Source organism: Babylonia areolata, chromosome 10 (genome assembly GCF_041734735.1).
Source record: "Babylonia areolata isolate BAREFJ2019XMU chromosome 10, ASM4173473v1, whole genome shotgun sequence".
In the NCBI taxonomy this organism is placed as follows: Eukaryota; Metazoa; Mollusca; class Gastropoda; order Neogastropoda; family Buccinidae; genus Babylonia; species Babylonia areolata.
The window spans coordinates 38,985,693-39,010,692 of record NC_134885.1 but is presented as its reverse complement, the minus strand read 5'-3'; the positions used below and the strand labels follow the sequence as shown (position 1 = coordinate 39,010,692).

At 44.0% G+C, this 25,000-nt stretch overlaps 1 protein-coding gene across 1 annotated transcript in view; it reads left to right on the top strand.

Moving 5' to 3' along the window:
• Window positions 1–25,000, top strand: part of LOC143286995 (myotubularin-related protein 13-like) — a 93,071-nt gene that overhangs the window by 42,149 nt on the left and 25,922 nt on the right. Inside the window, exons 10-24 of the mRNA XM_076594995.1 lie at window positions 1,804–1,917; window positions 3,230–3,358; window positions 4,356–4,454; window positions 7,616–7,785; window positions 10,920–11,094; window positions 11,767–11,916; window positions 13,498–13,566; window positions 14,596–14,826; window positions 16,031–16,153; window positions 17,321–17,526; window positions 18,690–18,859; window positions 19,317–19,390; window positions 21,874–22,069; window positions 22,732–22,865; window positions 24,381–24,556. Of these exons, the coding sequence (XP_076451110.1) occupies window positions 1,804–1,917; window positions 3,230–3,358; window positions 4,356–4,454; window positions 7,616–7,785; window positions 10,920–11,094; window positions 11,767–11,916; window positions 13,498–13,566; window positions 14,596–14,826; window positions 16,031–16,153; window positions 17,321–17,526; window positions 18,690–18,859; window positions 19,317–19,390; window positions 21,874–22,069; window positions 22,732–22,865; window positions 24,381–24,556 (2,216 nt within the window). The remainder of the gene's footprint in view (window positions 1–1,803; window positions 1,918–3,229; window positions 3,359–4,355; window positions 4,455–7,615; window positions 7,786–10,919; window positions 11,095–11,766; window positions 11,917–13,497; window positions 13,567–14,595; window positions 14,827–16,030; window positions 16,154–17,320; window positions 17,527–18,689; window positions 18,860–19,316; window positions 19,391–21,873; window positions 22,070–22,731; window positions 22,866–24,380; window positions 24,557–25,000) is intronic.

Here is a 25,000-nt window from a genome sequence, read left to right as displayed (position 1 = left end):
CGATTTGTCGGTGAACAGCGTTACAGTGATTCCCTTCTTCATCAACTCGTGGATATCATCGATAGTTCAGCTTGGCATGTTAATGAAAGGAGGCGAAGGAGACCGCTAAACTTTATTCAGAGAAAGGTTTGTGCATAGGCCTCTTCACTTACTGCATAATGTCTATGTGCATAGGCCTCTTCACTTACTGCATAATGTCTGTGTGCATAGGCCTCTTCACTTACTGCATAATGTTTGTATGCATGGACCTCTTCACTTACTGCATAATGTCTATGTGCATAGGCCTCTTCACTTACGGCATAATGTCTATGTGCATAGGCCTCTTCACTTACTGCATAATGTCTATGTGCATAGGCCTCTTCACTTACTGCATAATGTCTACGTGCATAGGCCTCTTCATTTACTGCATAATGTCTATGTGCATAGGCCTTTTCACTTACTGCATAATGTCTATGTGCATAGGCCTTTTCACTTACTGCATAATGTCTATGTGCATAGGCCTTTTCACTTACTGCATAATGTCTATGTGCATAGGCCTTTTCACTTACTGCATAATGTCTATGTGCATAGGCCTTTTCATTTACTGCATAATGTCTATGTACATAGGCCTCTTCACTTACTGCATAATGTCTATGTGCATAGGCCTTTTCACTTACTGCATAATGTCTACATGCATAGGCCTCTTCACTTACTGCATAATGTCTACATGCATAGGCCTCTTCACTTACTGCATAATGTCTATGTGCATAGGCCTTTTCACTTACTGCATAATGTCTTTGTGCATAGGCCTCTTCACTTACTGCATAATGTCTATGTGCATAGGCCTTTTCACTTACTGCATAATGTCTTTGTGCATAGGCCTCTTCACTTACTGCATAATGTCTACAAACCACCATTTAATCAATAAAATCTTGAATTATGATCCAGAAAACAAATTGTGGTGTCACAACTCGCGCTACACAGGCGTGTTTGAATAATTTTTCGGTTTAGAGGCCAACCACTGCCATGATTTAGAGAGAAACATTCTTAGTTTTCGAAGATGAGCAGATTCAAACTGTGAGTAGCATTTTTTATTTTTTAATGTCACCCTTGATCAGACAGAAGGTGTCTGGTCTACACTGCCCGGATCATAATTTTTCCGAAAGAACTGGGCATGCCCGATGGATGATCGTATATTATGTTTGGCCTGAAGCAGCGTTTCTAGATTTTGATACGTTTTGTCGAAGCCGAAAGTTCTTGATGAAGACAGGGAAAGATTGAAACATTGATGGATCTATATTATGATCATAAAAACACAGTGAAATACCGATCGATATGGGCTGCTTAAGACAGAATACTTCCATTTCTTTGACACAGCTTTCGGTTCGATAAGCAATCGTTTCTGATGGTGAGCAGAAATATAATTTGGGTCGTTACATGTGTGCTCTGGTTAACCCCTTCACTCCCACACCCCACCCCCACCCCCGCCTTCATCTTTGTATGTAGGTAACACCCCCACTGACTATTTCTCACCCCCCTCGGCCACCACTCCTCACTCCATCACCAGCGTTTTCGGTTTTGTTGTTGTACGGCAGGATTCATACGTGAGCCAAGGAAGCTTCGCCTCTTTTTTTTCTTTGTGTGTGTGCGTGTGTGTGTGTGTGTGTGTGTGTGTGTGCTGTTGCTGCTCCAAGTATTGTTTTTGTTGACGCCTACACTTGCAGTGTTAGGCACGTGTGCACACGAAGGTGAGCTAGTTCGCATGGACACGCTGGCACACGTAAACATGCAAAAACACACGTATATGGGATTGTTGCGTTGCAGGACAAAGAAATCCGGGCCATCTTCATTCGAATGTTCGCCGAGATTCTGTGTGGGTACAGAGCCAGTCTCGCCCTCATCCGCATCCATCCCCGTCCTTGTATCACCTTTCATAAGGTGTGTGTGTGTGTGTGTGTGTGTGTGTGTGTGTGGATGTGTGCGTGCGTGCCTGTGTGTGTTCACGTATGTGTGTGAGAGAGAAGGTGCGCGTGCGCGTGTGTGGTTGTGTGTTTTTTTTGTGTGTGTGTGATTGTGTTGGTGTGTGTGTTTGTTTTGGGGGTGTTTTCGTTTGCGTGTGTGTGTGTGTGTTTGTATGTGACTGTGTATGTGTATATGTATGTGTGTGTATGTGTTTCTGTATGTGTGTGTGTGTGTGTGTGTGTGTTGCTGTATGTGTTTGTTGAGGGAGGTGTTTGTATGTGTGTGTGTGTGTGTGTGTGTGTGTGTGTGTCTGTGTATTTGCGCGCACGTATGTGTGTTGTGGTGTGTGTGTGAGTATGTGTTTGTGTGTATGTGTGTGTGTGTGTCTTTGCATTTGCATGTGTGTGTGCGTGTGTGTTCTTTTATTTAACGTCTGTCCACAATCATAAATTCAGACGAAACCCCACCCCTTTTCTCAACCCATCCAAGTGCGTGCGTTTGTATATATCACGTGTTTTTGCGTGCGCACGCACACGCGCGTATACATTACAAAAAAAATATGCATCATGGATACATCATCTATGTATTCAGTATTTTATATATTAACGTCATATAACGTTAACTGTATGTCCTTAGTAGTTCTATATATTAGAGGTTCATATGTATAATTATAAGTATGAAGGACATATTTAAATATGAAAAGAAATATAGATAGATAAATAAAGATAAATTCTCTGGGATTAATATCAGGGTGGAGAAATGTACACACAGATTGTGGTCAGTGTGAACAGGAGTATGCCAAAGCACGCGCGATTGCCTACTCACACAGACACACGTACACTTACCCACAACACACACACACACACACACACACACACACACACATACACATACACACACACACACACACACACACACATAAACATACATGCATACACACATACGTACACTTACACACACACACACACATACACTCACACACACACACACACACACTCATACGTACACACGCACATGAACGAACGCGCACACATGCGTAGCAATCAAAGGAAATGAACATATATGTTGAGTGAGTCAGACTGCGTGTGTGTGTGTGTGTGTGTGCATGTGCGCGTGCGCGCGCTTATACATGATTGTTTACTAGAGCACGCGTGCCTGTGTGTTTGTGTGTGTGTGTGTGTGTGTGTGTGTGTGTGTGTGTGTTTATCTGAACACACGTGCACCTGTGTGTGTGTGTGTGTGAGTGTACGCGCATGTACAGGTGATAGATGTACTATGTGGTTTTCAGGCTCATTTTCTAGGTCAGCGAGGTTTGACAGAGGATGACTTTGTGATCCGTGTGTTGGAGGGGATGTCTTTCTGTGGCTTTGTGGCAGACAGGGGGCCTCCCTACAGGGCCTGTGATGTCTTTGATGAGGTGGGTGGTGTGTGTGTGTGTGTGTGTGTGTACGTGCGTTCGCTTTGCGTGTGTGTGTCCGTGGTGTGTGTGTACATGTGTGCGTGTTTGGGCGGTTGTGTGTGTGTGTGTGTGTGTGTGTGTGTGTGTGTGTGTGTGTGTTCGAAGCAAGTTGAATAGGCTAGTGACGATGATAACGATGATGATGATGATAGCGATGGAGATACATTTCCACATCACCTGTTCAACAGCTCATGGACCACATCGGTAAAAGACACTGCAGTTCAGGCACCCATTCTGACAGTATTAACTGAAACATTCATTTAATTTACTTCACAAAGGTCTACGACACGAACGTTTGCATCCATACCCCTCACACCAACCCGTCCAGACCCACCCACGCACGCTGACACACACACACACACACACAAAACACACACACACATACACACACAAACACACACACACAGAGGCCCACGCATATAGACACAAACACAACACACGCAGACACACACACACACACACACACACACACACAGAGTCATTTCATAGATGACCAGTTACATCGCACGCACGAACGATTCTACAGTTGATATCGAAATGACAGAGTGGAACAATCTGACAGGTCTCATCTGGATTTTCAGGAAGTTGACTTGAGGAGGTATTACATTTTTTCGCAAGTTCCTCATTACAGATTTCACGGTGAAAAGAGTAATTCCATTCATGAAAAATGTAAAATATGCACTGCCCGAGGAACAGTGTTGTGAAACCGAGAATGTTTTCATCTTTCAGATTTTTCATCTTTTATTGCTTTTAGAATGGAATTGATTTTGTGACGGCAGATCATCAGTATAATTAATGGGGTTTTTTCTGCTTTGAAAATAGGATTTGTGACTAATTGACTGTTGGGCTTGTCCCCGTTTCACTATGGATGTTAAAACGCGGATCTTTTGATCCGAGTAACACGCCGTTACTTGCCTTTGTGGGCATCAGACTGTGTTGGATGGTTGGTGTTCAGGTGTGCGCCAGCATTCAGGACCAGTTGTTGACTGAGCGGAGAGACGGTAGCAAAACGGTGGAACACATCAAGTCTGTTGCCAACCAGCTGTATGTAAACGTAAGTGGGTTGTCTGGTTGCTAGGTTTCTGTTTTGTTTATTATTATTTTTTTGTTTGTTGTATGTTTTGATTAGGTTTCTCTGTTTTCATTATCAGTGCATGTATTTGGTTGTTTATTCATTTTATACACTTTTTTGTTCTTTTTTGTTGTTGTTTTTGCTGAATACGAGATGCCTGTGTGAGTGTGTGTGTGTGTGTGTGTGCGTGTGCGTGTGCGTTTGTGCGTGAGTCTTGTGTATGTGTGTTTCTGTGGTTGTATGTGTGGGCGAGGGGGTATACATGTGTGTGTGTGTGGGGGGGGGATGGCTAGCTATATGTGTGTACATGTGTGAATGTTTGTGTGTGTGAGTGTGTATACGTATGCATGTATGTGTGTGTGTGTGTGTGTGTGCAGAATTGGAAGAAACATAATCTGCCACTTGTGCCAATATTGTACAGTAGTTTGCAATTTGCTTTTTTATTGGTTTATTTTTTATCCGATGTGAAATACATAGATCTTTAATACGAAAAATTACTAGTACTACCACCACCACCACCACCGCCGCCGCCGCCGCTGCTGCTCCTCCTCCTACTACTACTACTACTACTACTGCTACTGCTGCTGCTGCTGCTGCTGCTGCTGCTAATCATAATCGTAATTATGATAATGATCACAACAGAGATGAAAACGATGATGATACTATCATTGCTGCTGTTACAGCTTCTATGTGCGCAACTATACTCATGCCGCTGCTACTACTTCTGCTGGCACTAACGCTGCTACTGCTACTACTACTGTTAATTCTTCTGCTGTTGCTGCTGCTGCTCCTCCTCCTACTACTGCTGCTTCTCCTCCTGCTACTACCACTATACCTACTAGTACTACTACTACCACGACCACTACAACAAAAAAAAAAACAAACTAAAACAAAGAGAACAACCACAGCCACAACTAAAACAAAGACAACAACCACAACTAAAACAAAGAGAACCACAGCCACAACTAAACCAAAGAGAACAACCACAACTAAAACAAAGAGAACAAGCACAGCCACAATTAAAACAAAGAGAACAACCACAGCCACAACTAAAACAAAGACAACAACCACAGCCACAACTAAAACAAAGACAACAGCCACAACTAAAACAAAGACAACAACCACAGCCACAACTAAACCAAAGAGAACAACCACAACTAAAACAAAGACAACAAACACAGCCACAATTAAAACAAAGACAACAACCACAGCCACAACTAAAACAAAGAGAACAACCACAGACACAACTAAAGCAAAGAGAACAACCACAACCACAACTAAAAGACAACAACCACAGCCGCAATTAAAACAAAGAGAACAACCACAGCCACAACTAAAACAAACAGAAAAACCACAGCCACAACTAAAACAAACAGAAAAACCACAGCCACAATTAAAACATAGAGAACAACCACAGCCACAATTCAAACAAGGAGAACAACCACAGCAACAACTAAAACACAACCACAGCCACAACTAAAACAAAGAGAACAACCACAGCAACAACTAAAACACAACCACAGCCACAACTAAAACAAACAGAACAACCACAGCCACAACTAAAACAAAGAGAACAACCACAGCCACAACTAAAACAAAGAGAACAACCACAGCCATAGCTAAAACAAAGAGAACAGCCACAGCCATAGCTAAAACAAAGAGAACAACCACAGCCACAACTAAAACAAACAGAACAACCACAGCCACAACTAAAACAAAGAGAACAACCACAGCCACAATTCAAACAAAGAGAACAACCACAGCCACAATTAAAACAAAGACAACAACCACAACCACAATTAAAACAAAGAGAACAACCACAACCACAACTAAAAAAAAAGAGAACAACCACAGCCACAATTAAAACAACCAGAACAACCACAGCCACAATTCAAACAACCAGAACAACCACAACCACAATTAAAACAAGGAGAACAACTACAGCCACAACTAAAAAAAGAGAACAACCACAACCACAACTAAAACAAACAGAACAACCACAACCACAATTAAAACAAAGAGAACAACCACAACCACAATTAAAACAGAGCAAACACAACCACAACTAAAACAAAGAGAGCAAACACAACCACAACTAAAACAAATAGAACAACCACAGCCACAACTAAAACAAAGACAACCACAGCCACAATTAAAACAAAGAAAGCAAACACAACCACAACTAAAACAAAGACAACAACCACAGCCACAACTAAAACAAAGACAACCACAGCCACAATTAAAACAAAGAGAACAACCACAACCACAATTAAAACAAAGAGAACAACCACAGCCACAACTAAAACAAAGAGAACAACCACAGCCACAACTAAAACAAAGACAACAACCACAGCCACAACTAAAACAAAGAGAACAACCACAGCCACAACTAAAACAAAGAGAACAACCACAGCCACAACTAAAACAAAGAGAACAACCACAGCCACAACTAAAACAAAGACAACCACAGCCACAATTAAAACAAAGAGAGCAAACACAACCACAGCTAAAACAAAGAGAGCAAACACAACCACAACTAAAACAAAGAGAACAACCACAGCCACTACTAAAAGAGAACAGCCACAGCCACAACTAAAACAAACAGAACAATCACAGCCACAACTAAAACAAAGAGAACAACCACAACTAAAACAAAGAGAACAACCACAACCACAACTGAAACAAAGAGAACAACCACAGCCACAATTGAAACAAAGACAACAACCACAGCCACAACTGAAACAAAGAGAACAACCACAACCACAACTAAAACAAACAGAACAATCACATGCACAAATTAACAACTACTTCAAATGATGACGGTGCAGACGATAATGATTAGGCTACTTTGTCGTGGACGTGGTGTTACTTTGTACAGGTGTGTCTCCACCAGCCTCCTGATGCGCTACGATACTACTGCTGCTGCTTCTGCTTCTTCTTCTACTACTACTACTACTACTTTTCCACCACATTAAATACAACTACTAATGCACGAGTTCCTGCATACTACAACCACAAGTAAAACAAACCGAACAAACCACAGGCACAACAACAAACGATCACATCCGCTGCTGGCAACGATGACGGTGCAGACGACGACGATGATGATGACTTTGACGTGTACGTGGTGTGGCTTCTAACAGGAGTGTCCCCACCAGTCGCCTGATGCCTTCGACAGCCAAGTGCCCCGGCCGACAGCCAGGCCCGGGCACAGCAGCCAGGGCCTCATGGAGGGGTGCCCCCCTTTCCCTGCCCTCAGTGCCCGCCGCGTGCAGTCCGTTATTGACCTGTCTGTCGCCAGAAGGACCACTTCGTAAGTTTTTGTCGTGTGGGGGTTGTGTTAAAGGGGTTTGGTTTTGTGTATGTGTGGAGGGTTCACAGACTGACATTAGCGTACAGTTGGGCCAAAAGCAAAGCGAGAGCTGTATGATCAATGGTTTCTCCATTGCAATGGGAAGTCATTTACTGTTTTGTCTTTTGTGAAGGACTTTGACTCTCAAACTAGGAGGGCAAGATTGCACTGGCTCTTAGTGCTGCATCCTTGAGGGCTAGTTGGCCCTTGGGAACCATCCCAGATTCGACTGTCCTAAAACCCTCTTGGCCGAGAGAGTGAGGATGTAACTTGGGCAAAACACTTTCCACTATAATCAAATTCCAGCCCATATTGTCAGGACAGCGGTTGGCTCCTCTGCTGTTCTGACGGACATTGTCGAAAACGACTGACTATCATACATGTGGGGGTTTGTGGGTGGGTCGTGATGTTTTGGTGTATTGTATTGTGTTCTGTTGCATGGCATTGCATTGTATCGTATCATATCGCTTTGCATCGTGTTGTATTGAAATGTATCGTATCGTATCGTATCGTATTGTATTGTATTGCACTGCATTGTATTGTATTGTATTGTATTGTATTACTCCTTGTCACAGAATATTTAGCTGCTCTCCCCTTGGGAGAAAGCTTCGCTTCAGTCCAGCGTCACCCTCTTTCCTACTTGCAAGTGTATTTGTTTTCCCCAACAAAGTGGATATTTTTGGGACAATATTTTGCTAGAGACAACCGTTTTATTGCCGTGGATTCTTTTACATGCGCTAAGTGCATGCTACACGCGGCCTCGGTTTATCGTCTGACCCGAAAGACTAGCGTCCAGACCACCTCTCAGGGTTTTGAGGAGAGGGGAAAAATTCTGGCAAGTGTAGGAATCGATCATTTGCGCTCAGACCCTCTCGCTTCCCAGGGGGACGCATTTTTACAAGGCCAGCAGTCCACTAGTTATGGGAATGCGCACTCACACAAACATACACACATATACAGACACACAGAGACATACATGCACACACACGTACGCGCGCGCGCTCACACACACATATATACACACATACACACAACACACACACACACGCACCACACACACACACACACACACACACACACAAGGAGAGTATCAGTATCAGTAGCTCAAGGAGGTGTCACTGCCTTTGAACAATTCCATATACGCTGCACCACATCTGCCAAGCAGGTGCCTGACCAGCAGCGTAACCCAACGCGCTTAGTCAGACCTTGAGAAAAAAAAAGAAGAAAAAAGAAGATGTAAATGAATATCTAAAAGAATATATATATATATATTATATATGTATAAGAAAAAGAAAAAAAAAAGAAAAGATAATGATAATAATAATAATGATGATGATGATAATGATAATAATAATAATATCAATAACAATAATAACAACAAATAAATATAAGATAAAAAGACAATAACGATAATAAATAAACAAATAGCAAATAAATGTAAAAAATACAGCCTACACACACACACACACACGTACGTGCACAGAGCTCTCTTGACACATGTGTACACTGACACACTCGCGTACGCACACAAACACACACACACACACACACATACACAAACACACACAAACACAGGCTGCCACTGATTGGCCGCAAAAGGGGTGGGAAAAGATCTCTGATGCCAGGAACGTGGCGTCTAGCGTGTTGCTCAGTCTATTGTATTTGGAAAAGGCCACAGAGACTCTGTTTCGTTTTGAAGAAATTTGCACAATGTTGGTTTGGAAATGATACCAATATTCGTTTGATGTGCAAAGCGTCGTGCTCTATATTTCATGCTAGACACCGCTCCCTCACTCTACCCATATCTCTTTGAGGCGATCGATGGTGTGATGGCCTTGTACCCGTTCTTTTTTGTATTCTTTCACTTTTCTGAGGATTTCCGATTTTCCTGGATGTAGGCCGCTCGTTGTTATTGCGCTACCAGCAAGTTTGTCAGCTCGCTCATTTCCATTAATACCTGCATGTCACGGGCATGTAAGTTTTTGAATCTGAAAGTTGCGCATTGCCTCATGCCACTCTGGGCTTCCCATTCCACTTTCAAATTTCTGTATGAGGTTCATTGAATCCGTTAGAATCATGGCATGTTGGTTTCCAGGCATATGGATAGCCTCTTGAGAGCATGTGTCACAGCTTCAACTTGCATCGTCAGGCTGGAGGTTGTGACTTTGTGGGCAGCATTCTCTTCCTTAATTGTTTTTCCATTTTTGTTTCGCAGTGAAAGGAGAGAAAGGGGAAGAAGAAAGAGAAATCAGTTGAAAAATTAGCGACCTTTCCAATCATTTTGACATTGTTCCTTAAGGTCACGTTGCCCTCGCTGGGATCGATGGACGCTCTTCCCTGGCATGAGAGAGAGTGGGTGAGGCGTTAGGGAGGGGAAAAAAGAGATAGGGAGAGACAGACAGACAGACAAGACAGACAGACAAGACAAGACAGACAGACAGACAGACAAGCAGAGAGAGAGAGAGAGAGAGAGAGATCACAAGCAGTGGATGTGCCATTGTTCATGAAAACCTCCCCCATACGCGGTTGTTCGACGACTGTCAGCATGCGCGTTAGCTTTTCCCGATCTGACCCTCTCTCTCTGTCTGTCTCTGTCTCTCTCTGATTTTCTCTCTCTCTTCGTTTCTCTGTCTCTTTCTCTACCTTCTCTCTCTTTGTATTGTCTGTATGTCTGCCTCTCTCTCTCTCTCTCTCTCTCTTTCTAATACAAAATGTGTGCAAACATTAATGGTATCCCAAATAAGTATCTTGAAGGATAAAATATAAGCAGATAGAACTGGTATTTAGTTGGTCAAACCGATGACGATGTTTTTTTTTAATGAAATTGGTTGGTTTTGGTTTATTTATTAAATCTTCGTAAGTGTTTTTATTTTGTTTGACTTTTTACAAGTGATTGGATAAAATGACACTGTGACTTCCCCTGTATCCCCCCGGTCACATGGGCGTGTTAAGCTGATGACAGTAAAAAGTCAGTGTTCAAGTGTCTCTCTCTCTAGGTAATCACACACACACACACACACACACACACACACACACACACACACTGCAATCCAATTTTTCATTCATTTTCTCTCTCTCTGCCCCTCCACTCCCAGACGAACGAACGCGCGGCAGAGCCCGATGAGGATGGTTCCCATGGGACCGCATGTGGTCACCATGGCGACAGGAGACGGGAGAGAGGTGATGGTGGAGGGCGGTGCCCGCCGCCTGGAGGTGCTGAGGAACTGCCTGGACTTCATCTTCCAGGGCAGGATCGCTGATGCCAAGATTGTGAGCTGCTGGCAGGAGGAGGGGAAGGAGAGGAGGATATATCTCTGTGTGTGTGTGTGTGTGTGTGGCGGGGGCGGGGTTGCGGGGATGGGGGTGGGGGGTTGTTGTTGTTGTTCTTGTCCCACCCCAGCCAGCGCCCCATCACGTCACCGCTAACCTACTTCCACCTTTGTTCTTCCTCCCCACTTACCACTACCTGCCTGCCCACACAACCTGAATGCTTGCACAAAGTTGTATTGTGTTGTGTTGTGTTGTGTTGTGCTTTGTTGTATTCTGTTGTGTTACATTGTGCTGTCTTGTGTTCGGTTCTGTGCTGTTTTTGTTGCGTTGTGTTGTGTTGTGTTGTGTAGTATGGTGATTGTTTTGGGTTGTTGGAATGTGTTGTACTGCGGTGTGTTGCATTGTAGTGTATTTCGTTGTGGATTAATTACTTATTATTTATTTTGATAAATGAATGAATTAGTTAATTGATTTATTTATTTTAATCAATAAAGTCATTTTTCAAATTTGATTGATTGATTTATTTATTCAGCTTCCCACAAGGGCCCCCCCCCCCAAAAAAAAAAAAAACAAAAAAAACACAGACTGATCTCCACACTCATTCTAGTCTTTTCTTCTCCTCTCTCCCTCCTACTCCCTTCTCCCCGAACCCCCCCTCGCCTTGCCATGCAGATCTTCCCGGGCGTGTTGCGCGCGTTAAAGGACGTCGGGGCACGGCTGGCCCTGACAGAGGATCTGAGTCATCGCATGCAGGGGGGCAGGGCGGTGCTGGACCATCGGCAGTTTGACCTCGTCGTCACCCTGCTCCGCTCAGCGCTGCAGGTACCTGGGGTTTTGTATTGACTGACAGATTGATTTATCTATTTATTTATTTATTCATTAATTTTATCATTTATCTGTTTATATGTTTGTTTGTTTTTTTATTCATTTATTAATTCATTCATTTATCTATATGTTGATTGATTGATTTATTTATTTTGCTTAGATGGTTGGTTGGTTGACTGGTTAGTTGTTCGTTTATTTCTACGATCATAATTTTATGTATTTATTCTTTTATTCATTTTGGCTCTAGCTGCAACAAGGAGGAAGGTGGCAGAATGATTAAGACGCTTATCTGCCTATACAAGTGTCCGTAAGGGTGTGATAAACCCAGGTGCCGCTTGCAGCACCCACTTAGCGCATCAGTCTATTTCTTTCTTTCTTTTGTTTCTTCATTTTTGACTCACTTGTGTAAACAAAGTGAGTCTATGTTTTAACCCGGTGTTCGGTTGTCTGTGTGTGTGTGTGTGTGTGTGTGTGTGTCTGTCCGTGTATCTGTGTGTCTGTGTGTCTGTGGTAAACTTTAACATTGACATTTTCTCTGCAAATACTTTGTCAGTTGACACCAAATTTGGCATAAAAATAGGAAAAATTCAGTTCTTTCCAGTCATCTTGTTTAAAACAATATTGCACTTCTGGGATGGGCACAAAAAAAGAAAAAAAAGAAGCCTAATTATATAAAAACTGCATTTACTGTTATATTTATATTTTTTGTATTCTCTAAACTTGGCACTTTGACCTTTTATTCTGACACAACAGCAAGTGGAGTCATTATTATCATTTTTTGTTCAAACAGGAACTTCTTTTGCTAAGCATGGAATTTTTATTTTATTTTGCAAACGTTTTGGTGCAGATAGTAAAGAAGGGAAATTACTCTATAATTAATGCTAGGGGACGTAATTTATCACAAGTGAGTCTTGAAGGCCTTGCCTCTCTTGTTATTGATTTTTTATTATCTCTTCCGTCTCCGATTCTCTCCCTCTCTCTCAAGGTCTTCCACTCCATTTCCGCTCCCCTTATCTTTCGCCACTTTATCCCTGTTTGACTTCATTTTTTCTTTCGATTTCTTTATTTATTTCTTTGTTTGTATGTCTATTTATCTGTTGATTTATTTATTTATTCATTCATTTATCATCAGTCTCCACGGTGAAATGGTTCCGGGGAATAAATATGGTTCTTGAGTGAACCCTTGTTTGTTAGCGGGTTTGTGTGTATGTAAAGGTAAGGGGGGTTGGGATGGGTGGTGATGTCTGCAGAATTTCCAATGATTTAAAGAAGAAAGTAAGAATCTAACTATACTGTCCTGTGGGACTGTCCTTAAATCTGCTGTAATACCAAATAACATCTTGACATTATCGAAAATAAATTGTTCTGGTGTTCGATTTTGTTTTGCATGATATATCAGCCCGTCTTGATTTGAATATATTACTTTGTACAGTGTACATATTTGACCACTTTCCAAGTTAAAAACAATGTGTGTGTGTGTATATTTATGTGTGTGTGTGTGTGTGTGTGCGTGTGTGTGTGTATGTGTGTGTGTGTGTGTGTGTGTGTGTGTGTGTGTGTGTGCACGCGCGCGTTCAGAATGATTCCAGCATGGACGAGCACGGAGTGGCGTACAGCATTCTGCCCCTGGCCACAGCCTTCTGTCGTGTGAGTTCCACCCTCAGATCACTGTGTCAACACTTATCTGCATATCTCTTTGTCTGGCTGCCTGTCTGTCTGTCTGTCTTGTTATCTGCAAGCCAGCCAGCGCAGCCTGCCTGCCAGTGTGTCAGTCTGTTCGTTTACCTTTGTGTGTATTCATATGGAGAAATACTAAGACAGATTCATCACTGTATAGTCTTCTGGATCTTGGAGAGAAATTGTACTCACTTCGTGTGGAACGGAGATCTCTGTGATTGTCGTGAAGTCAGTAAACACAGAAACACACACGAACAAAACCAACAACAATGTGCCAGTTTTTAGTATGTCAGTTCCTTCGTCTGCCTTTGATGCAGTGAACGTGTATTCACATGGAGAAATATTTAGACAGCTTCGTCACCGTAGTCACTGGGATTTTGGGAGAGAAATTGTACACTCTTTGTGGAACGGTGGTCTTTGTGACTGTCATGAAGTCAGTTGACATACAAACACACACACACACACACACACACACACACACAAACACCGATGTACTAGTTTTTAAGATATGTACCAGTTCTTTAGATTGATAAAAAAAAAAATTAAATGCTGTGTTATATGTTTTAGTTTAAGAAAAAACAACAACCGAACCCCCCCCTCCCCAAACACAAAAAAAACATGGGTTTGGCTGGCGGATTAATCACATTTCATTTGTTAGAAATCGGATCAGACTTGAAGGAAACTATAATCGCCTACGTTTTTTGATAATAATGCTGCTGCTGCTGCTGATGATAATAACTGTTATTGTTATTGATATCATTAATGTTGTTGTTATTATTATTATTATTATTATTAATGATGACAACGAAAACAACAACAACATCCATCATCAACATCATCAGCAGCAACAAGATCTACAATGGAGAACCATTGATGACGCAGATCTCACTTTGCTGCTGGCCCAACTGTAAGCTTATGTGAATGTCACATCTCTGAGATACGTACCCCAAAACAAAACCACCACCACCATCACCGATAAATACCTTTCCCTGTCAACAGAAGCTGTGCACGGGCGTGATGCAGTTCGCCTACACGTGCCTTCAAGAGCACGAGGTGTGGGGCAGCGCCTCCTTCTGGGAGCAAGCCTTCTACCGGGACGTGCACCGCGAGATCCGACAGCTCTACCTGCCCCGATACGAGGAGCACTACCTCATGTCTGACCCTGACCCTGACACTGACCCTGACCCCGACCTTGACTCCTGCCAACCCTCTGCCGCTGCCGCCAGACAGGTGAGTTTTCATGACCTCTACAGGGGCCGTATTCAAGATAAAATTCATTTTGCCTTAAGTCAAGTTACCTTTTGACGTGATAGGGATGCACAGGTACAGTTTACCTCAAAGGTTTAGTTAGCTTCGTATTCAAGACACGAGGTTCACTAAGGCAGCTAACCCATCCTCTACAATAAAAATTCCTGGTAATTCCCTTTGTGCATGCTCTTGCACTTCTCACTGCACCACAGTTCAGAGTGTTGTCGAGAGAGTTACTATACACAGGCTATCCGCAAAGCACGCCTGTTTTCCTTCAACAAACACCACGCTACAAAAGGATCCGCCATGTTTTCCACTGCTTCGTGGGCAGTCACCCTTGGCAGGTAGTAAGTGCAAATTTGCCTTTAGGTTTGAAGACCTGCGGGTAGACTCGAGGCGTTCCCGAATACCGGCCACTGCTTACCCTCGGGCAGTTTGCCTTGCCTCATGTAGACTTACCCGCAAGTACACCTTTACCTGCAGGCATGATGGTCTCTTGAATACGGCCCCAGGTGATTTGTCATTACCTTTTACAGTTGGAACACTACCCCATATCATGTTCACTACATCACACCCTCTACATGTCCGCGCCTTTGGATCCTCCTTCCAACTTCTACCCTTCCCCTTTTTTTCCTGTACAATATCACTCATACTAAAAAAAATGTAAAATTGATGAATACGCACAAACACACACAACTTGGTGGCACACACGCAAGCGAGCGTGCACACACATTCACACACACACACACACACACACACACACACACACACACGCACGCACGCACGCACGCACGCACCACGCACACACATACATACACACACACACTCACACACACACACAGAGCCTATACACCCAGACCACAATCCCCATATCCAGTCCATTATGCCACCATAACTCTCTTAGTGAACACAGAACAGACATGAAATCAATGAACAACACACACACTTGCGGGTGTGCACGCACAGACACTCGCACACACACATATGCGCTCGCGCACACACACATACACGTGCGCACCACACACACACACACATACACATACACACATACACACACGCACACACACACACACACACACACGCACACTAACACAAACACACACACACACACACACACACTACATAGACATGATCAAGAAATGCTGTATATACACAACTAACTATATCAGCCCATGTGCCCTGACAGCTGTTCCGGAGTGCAGATAAAACGCTGTCAGGCCGAGGTGTGAGGTCAAGTCACACAATCAGCATGCACTCTGTCTCCCTGCCCACCAAGCACATGGGGACTCTGGACATTGCTGCTGATCAGGTCAGTGATTTGGTATTGTCATTATTATTTTTTTTTTTATTATTATTATTATCATTATTATTATCATTATTGTTGTTGTTATTATTATTATTATCATCATCATCATCATCATCATCATCAGTTTCATTAATTTCTACTATATCTGTGTTTGTGTATGATTTTCGATTTGTGTTCATACCTTGTTATATACTATCCTTCCCCAATATTCCTTGTGACCCCGGTACACTTGGTAATAAAGACATATTCTATTCTATTCTATTGTATCATCATAATTATTATGATTATTATTATTATTGTTTGTGTATGATTTTCGATTTATGCTCGTACTTTGTTATGTGCTATCCCCCCCAATATTCCTTGTGACCCCGGTACACTTGGTAATAAAGATATAGTATATTCTGTTCTATTCTATCATCTTGGTAATTATTATTTATGATAATAATAATAGTATTATTATTATTATCATCATCATCGTCATCATTATTATATTATTATTGTTGTTGTTGTTGTTATTATTATTATCGTTGTTGTTGTCATCATTATTATCATTATCATCATCATTATTATTGTTATCGTCATTATTATTGTTATCATTATTATGATGATTATTATTATCATTATTATCATTTGTAGATCGATTCGTGGCTTGATTGGTTGATGGACTGGTCGGTTGACTTGGATCGAGCCATTGATTGAAGCTTTGGCTGGTTGATTGATTGGTGGGCGGATGAGTGGATTTGTGTGTGCGTGTTGGTCGGCTCTTATCATAAATTCGAACCAGCCTGTTGTGCAAATGACTCTGTGTTTGTAAAACGCTTGGAGTTTGGTCTCTGATAGAAGATTAGCACTATATAAGTACCAGTAATGGTAATACTAATGATAATGATAATAATCATAATGATAATAAAAAATAATTATGATAATGATGAAAATCCAATACCAATGATAAAAATAATGATAATAATAATGATATTGTAGTAATATCATTATTATTAACATTATTATAATTATTATTACGCACCGATACACGCGTAACTCTTACACCCCCATACCGTACACACACACTCTCTCACCTTCCCCACATCTCACAAACAAAAAAAAAAACCCTCTATCATCCACCCCCACCCCCGCCCCCACCCCACACCCCACCTCACCACCCCCACACAGGTGCGCGTGCGGTCCACCCTGACCCCCACCCAGCTGGAGGAGCTGTGTCAGGCCGAGGAGTCGGTGGTGTACAGCCAGGCCATCCACTACGCCAACAGGATCGTCTTCATGCACCTGCCTCTCGACGCCACCCGCCCTGCGCCCTCCTCCACCCGTACCCGGTCCTACGGCGAGGCGGAGACCGGCAGCGTCATGACCGCCCCCAGGTGAAGGCGGTGTTCAATTTTCTCTTGTTTTCCTGTGAAACAGAAGCTTGCACGAGTGTTAACGTATTGTACATGTAACGCAACTGACAGGTGATGTCATAAGTTAAAAGTTCTGTTTTCATTGGTTTGGCGTGCAGGTTGGAAATGTGGTGGTGATGATGTTCAAGGAAAAGTTTAACCTCTTTAAGGGGTAAAAAAAAAGAAGTAAAGGCGATGTCCGCAAAGAGAGAGAGAGAGAGAGAAGGGGGGTGGGGGTTAGGCAGGGAGGAAGAGAGAAATGATGTGAGGGAGAGGAGAGGGCGGGGGCGGGGGGCGGAGATTGAGATTGTGTTCGGCTGGTGAATACAATGCTTGTTGAAAAGATGGAACACGGTCCACAAGAAAACACACATACACACACACGTGCGCGCTCGCAGACACACAGACGCAAACACACACACACACACACACACACACACAAACGCGCGCACACACAACTCTCTCACCCATTCTACATTGACACAGTCATACACACAAACTCTCTCTCTCTCTCTCTCTCTCTCTCATTCACACACACTCTCTCTCTTCCTCTTTGTTTGTCTGTCTGTCCCTCTCTCCTCTCTCTCTTCCTGTTTCTCTGCCTCTGTTTCTCGCTCTCTCTCTCCCCCTCTCTCTCCCCTCCCCGTTTGTCTTTGCTTTTGTCTGTCTGTCTCCCTATCTCACTCTCTCTCTTTCCCTGTCTCTCTCACTCACTCTCTCTCTCCTTCTCTCTGTCTCTCCCCTCTCCGTTTGTTTCTGCTTCTGTCTGTCTGTCTGTCTCTTTCCCTATCTCTCTCTCTCTCTCTCTCCCCCCTCTCTCTTTGTCTCTCTCCCTATGTATATATCTCTCTCCCTATCTCTCTGTCTCTCTCCCTGTATATCTCTCTCTCCCTTTCTCTCTCTCTCCCTACTCCCCCTCTCTTTCCCTCTCTCTCTCTCCCCCCCCCTCTCTCTCCGATCTCCGTTTGTCTCTGCTTCTATCTCTTTTCCTCTCTCTCTCTCCCTATCTTTCTCTTCCTCTCTGTCTCTCTCCCTGTGTCTCTCTCACTATCTTTCTCTCTCTCTCTGTCTCTCTCTCCCTTTCTCTCTCTGTCTCTCTCCCTCCCTCCCTTCCTGTACACAACAATTCCCTCCCATCCCTGCAGCGTGGCTGAGAACGACAGCTATGACGCGGAGAGCGGCTTTGACGAGACGGAGACCACGGACGGTGTGAGTCAGTCCGTGCACAAGTTCATCACGCGCTTTGTGGACAAGGTGTGCGCCGAGGGGGGAGTGTCTCCGGAACACGTCAAGGCCCTGCATCACCTAGTGCCAGGTGTGTGAGGAGGAAGTGTGAGGGGGTGGGCTGTGGAGGGTATGTGTGTGGGTGTAGAGGTGTGAGTGTGGGGTGGGGATGGGGGCAGGGGTAGGGTGTGTGTGTGTGTTTGTGTGTGTGGGTGGAGGTGGGTGGAGAGGTGTATTTGTGTGTGTGTTTGCGTGTATCTGGGGAGTGGGGGTGGGTGGGAGGGGGGGAGAGTATGTGTGTTTTTGTGTGTGGGGTGGGGGGGAGATGGGTCGGTACGTGCTTATGTGTGTGTGTGTGTGTGTGTGTTCTTTCTTCAGTTTAGCTTTAATGTCTTTCCACTGTTTAATGATATTTGACAAGTGTATGTGTGTGTGCACGCGCGTGTGTGTGTGTATGTGTGTGTGTGTGTGTGTGTGTGTGTGTGTACGTGCACGAGTTTTGTCTGTTCGGACACACACAACATATCTGACACCTGCATGTGCTCCAGGTGTGATCAGTATGCACATGGAGATACTAGAAGCTGTGCACAGAGAGATCAAGAGACTGCCGCCTGTCACCAAGGTGAGTGTGCTACCTGGCAAAGGCCTCATCCCCTACGCCTCCCCCCCCCCCCTTGTTATTGCTTCAGTTTGAGAAAAATATGTTTATGTGTGTGTGTTTGTGTGAGTGTGTGCGTGCGTGTGTGTGCAAGTGAGCGCTCTCTGTTAACTGAAACAAAATCTAAAACAAGTGTTCACACATACACAGACACACACACACACACACACACACACACACACACAAAATGGGGGAATCGAACACTGACTCCAACAAAACCTTTCCCTCATTGAGCAAAAAACCCAACCAAACAAACAAACAAAAAACCCCCCAACCTACAGAGAAACAGTGCAATACACACAGTACAGTACAGACAATGCACACATTGCGGCAAAGACAATACAGAGTACAGACATTACAGGCAGTACACAAAGCACAGTACAGGCAACACACACAGTGCAATATAGCCATGCAGTACAGGCAATACACACAGTACATTACAGACAATACAGGCCATACACACAGTACAGGCCATATACACAGTACAGTGCAGGCAATACAGTCAGTACAGGTAATACACACAGTACTGGCCATACAGTCAGTACAAGAAATACAGTCAGTACAGTACAGGCCATACACACAGTACAGGCAATACACACAATATAGTACAGGCCATACACACAGTACAGGCAATACAATCAGTATAATACAGGCAATACACACAGTACAGGCCATACAATCAGTACAGTACAGGCCATACACACAGTACAGGCAATACAGTCAGCACAGTACAGTTTCAGTAGCTCAAGGAGGCGTCACTGCGTTCGGACAAATCCATATGTGCTACACCACATCTACCAAGCAGATGCCTGACCAGCAGCGTAACCCAACGCGCTTAGTCAGGCCTTGAGCAGTACAGGCAATACACACAGTACAGGCCATACACACAGTACAAGCAATACAGTCAGTAAGTCAGCACAGATAGTAGAGACAATACAGTCAGTACACACAGAGTGCAGTACAGACAACACATCCCCATACAAAACAAGAACAGTGCAGACAATACATCACATCACAGCACAGTACAGTACAGTACAGACAGTACATCCCCACACAGACAGTACAGGCAATACACACACTACAGTACAGACAACACATCTCCATACAAAACAACAACAGTGCAGACAATACAGCACAGGACAGTACAGTACAGACAATACATCCCCACACAGACAGTACAGGCAGTACACACACTACAGCACAGACAACACATCTCCATACAAAACAAGAACAGTGCAGACAATACATCACATCACAGCACAGTACAGTACAGACAGTACATCCCCACACAGACAGTACAGGCAATACACACACTACAGTACAGACAACACATCTCCATACAAAACAAGAACAGTGCAGACAATACATCACAGCACAGCACAGTACAGACAATACATCCCCACACAGACAGTACAGGCAATACACACACTACAGCACAGACAACACATCTCCATACAAAGCAACAACAGTGCACACAATACAGCACAGTACAGTATAGACAATACATCCCCACACAGACAGTACAGGCAATACACACACTACAGTACAGACAACACATCCCCATACAAAACAACAACAGTGCAGACAATACAGCACAGCACAGTACAGACAATACATCCCCACACAGACAGTACAGGCAATACACACACTACAGTACAGACAACACATCCCCATACAAAACAACAACAGTACAGACAATACATCCCCACACAGACAGTACAGGCAGTACACACAATACAGTACAGACAACACATCTCCATACAAAACAAAAACAGTGCACACAATACATCACAGCACAGCACAGTACAGACAATACATCCCCACACAGACAGTACAGGCAACACACACACTACAGTACAGACAACACATCTCCATACAAAACAAGAACAGTGCACACAATACAGCACAGCACAGCACAGTACAGTACAGACAATACATCCCCACACAGACAGTACAGGCAATACACACACTACAGCACAGACAACACATCCCCATACAAAACAACAACAGTGCAGACAATACATCACAGCACAGCACAGTACAGTACAGTACAGACAGTACATCCCCACACAGACAGTACAGGCAACACACACACTACAGTACAGACAACACATCCCCATAGGCAACACACACACTACAGTGCAGACAACACATCTCCATACAAAACAACAACAGTGCAGACAATACAGCACAGCACAGCACAGTACAGTACAGACAATACATCCCCACACAGACAGTACAGGCAACACACACACTACAGTACAGACAACACATCCCCATACAAAACAAGAACAGAGCACACAATACATCACAGCACAGCACATTACAGTACAGACAGTAGAGGCAATACACACACACTTCTGTATAGACAATGCATCCCCATACAGACAGTGCAGACAATACTGTACAGCACAGCACAGTACAGACATACAATGCCCCTGTTTCAGCCCAAGATCGAGCCTCCGCCCTTACTGCCCGGGGAGGAGCTGGTCATGGAAGGCCTGAGGGTCTTCCTGCTGCCTGACGGGAGGGAGGAGGGGGTGGGGGGTCCGATGGGGGGTCCCACCCTCATCCCCGCGGAGGGGGCACTCTTCCTGACCTCCTACAGGGTCATCTTCCACGGCTCGCCCTGTGACCCCTTGGGTGAGTGACGGTGTGTGTGTGTGTGTGGTGTGTGTGGTGTGTGTGTGTGTGTGGTGTGTGTGTGTGTGTGTGTGTGTGTGGTGTGTGTGTGTGTGTGTGTGTGTGTGTGTGTGTTGTTTGAGGGGGGGGGGTGTTCAGGCAGGTAGGTCGGGGTAATGAGGGTGGTTTGGGGTTCTGAGGATTAGGTTCGTATAGCGTTAGTGCTTTATCAGTTTTGCTTTTGTTTTTTTGGGTCTCTGTTGACTAATTCAGAAGTTGTCTTTGCGGTTGTATGCTGTTGTGAATGTATTCTGTGTGTGTGTGCGTGTGTGTGTGTGCGTGCGTGTGTATGTATGAGCATGGCCTTGTGTGTAAGGGAGGGGTATGGATGTGTAGGTGCTTGAAGCAGACCGTGGAAAATACAAGAAAAAGAATTATTCAGCTGAATCGCGCGCGCGTGTGTGTGTGTATGCGTGTGTGTGTGCGTATGTGTATATGTATGTATGTGTGTGCTTGCGCGCGCGCGTGTGTGTGCGTATGTGTATGTGTGCGTGCATGTATGTGCGTGTGTGTGTGTGCTTGTATATGGTTGTGTGTGTTTGTGTGGACGTGCTTGTGTTTGTGTATTGATGTATGCATGCATGTGTGTGTGTGTGTGTGTGTGTGTGTGTGCACGTGAGCAGTGTGCAAGCAGACCGTGGTCCGCACGATGCCGGTGTCCACAGTGGCCAGAGAGAAGAAGCTGAGCGTGCAGTACATCCCCCACCTCGACCACTGGCTGCACGACGGCCTGCAGTTCAGGTCCACCTCCTTCCAGGTAGGTTCCCTGCAGGCAGATCATCCATCTTCCATGTAGGACATCTGCAGTTCATCCATGTAGGACTCGTGCAGGTCACGTCTTCTTCCTTCCAGTTAGAACATCTGCTGATCAGATCTTCCTTCCAGGTGGAACCCCGGCAGATCATATCGTCTTTCCACGTGGAACCCCGGCAGATCATATCGTCTTTCCAGGTGGAACCCCGGCAGATCATATCGTCTTTCCACGTGGAACCCCGGCAGATCATATCGTCTTTCCACGTGGATCTCCTGTCAGATCCTCCTCCTTCCAGTCAGGCCATCTGCAGACCTGATCTTCCATACAGGTAGAACTCCTTCAGATAAAGTCTTTCACCATGCAGGTAGGATTCACATTCAGCCATATGCGCATTCACAGATAGATTCATGAGCATCCCCCCACACACCCCACCACCACTACCACCCTCCCCCCATCCCCCAGCTGGATGACAACGATGGTCATCATCGATCTCGATGGACACACACCAGGATTCACACAGATGGTTGCTTTTATCCGGAACCCAGAATGAAGATGCATTTTGCCATCATCTCCATACATCATCTGTGGGCACGCAGCCCAAAGTCCGAAGCACACGTGCAGTTGCAGGTTGGGCATGGAACGCCAGCATGCAGGGCAGGGGCAGACGCCACTCTGTGCAGGACTATGTGAATACAAAACCCTGGCGGGATGCTTGAGGTTCTTTCAGTGTAAGTGGTATCCTTCAGTGTAAGTGGTATCCCCACATTCTCTTTATCGGAAAGAAAAGGGAGATAGAAAGAAAACTGATGCTTTACGCTTATGAGTAAATCAAAATATTCTGTGTTGTGTTCTGCATTCAACAGAAGAATACTTTTAAAAAAAGAGAGAAAGAAAATGTATTGGAGGATTGAGGACCCATTGTTCAGAAGAAGTATCACGAAGAAAGAAGTAGGAGAATAGTCTAGAGGAACCCACCCATAAACCTTTTTTTCTGTCGCTTTTTGCTTGTAGCCTTATCTTTTACTTCCTGTTGTATTTGCTTTTCTTAACTTCTGCCTTACTGGTCCATATTTTTTTTCTTTAAAGAATATTTCTGGATCATTCATTAATTTTTTTTCTTAAAAGAATATTTCTGGATCATTTTCTGCACTTCATTATTGGACATTATTACCGAATTGATATGCCAGCCAGTATTGTCTTGGTTGTAATGGTTGTACACTTATCATTCAGTCTTAATCAGTGATCACGGCACGAGGCCCCGTTGTGTTCTTGAGAAAAGCAGTTTTCTCCGATTTTCCTCACTCCACCCAGGTATGAAAGGGTACCTGACCGGTTGGAGATGGTTAATTCAAAACGGCAGAAGATTGGGCTCCGCCTTCCAATGTCAAGCATTGGACACTATGGACAAGCATTCACTGCCGAGATGTTCATAAAAGGCAAATGGACCTTTAATGTCTATCCTTTAAAAACAATGAATAAAACATGAACAAAAACTGAATAAACCTCCTGCTGTTTCAGCTGATCAAAGTGGCGTTCGACGAAGAGGTGACCTCGGAGAGCGTGGAGACGCTGCGGAAACTGCTGGTCAAGGGACGTCACCCCCGGACCATCTTCTCTACTTTCGCTTTCACAGCCTTTCCCAGTCAGCAGAGCACCCACCTGCACAAGGAGAAGAAGGAGCACGCGACTCTGGGGTAGGTGTCCCATCAGGTGCTTTGAGCCCTGTGAAAAGCGCGACAGACAATGGTCAATTATTCGTACAGGATTCAAACTCTTGGATACACAGCTTCTTAGCTGGGCGCATAACCTATAGGCCACCACTTCTCCACTCCAGCACTCTGTGTTACACATTGCAATCTGAGACCTAACTCATTATTGGAAGGAGAAGGAGTTTTATTTTACTTTATTTTGTTTCATTTAAATATTTCAAAGCATTTTTATGTCTTTTATGTATACCTGTCGAATGACTGATTTTCATACATTGTTCATGTGTTTTACACCACACTGTTTTCTGTTATTGAATAATAAGATATTCTATACAACTAATTTGTATTGTATTTTACCATATTGTTTCTTTTAGTATACCCAATGAATGACTTATTCTCATGCACTGTCTTACACCACCAGTTGTTTGTTCT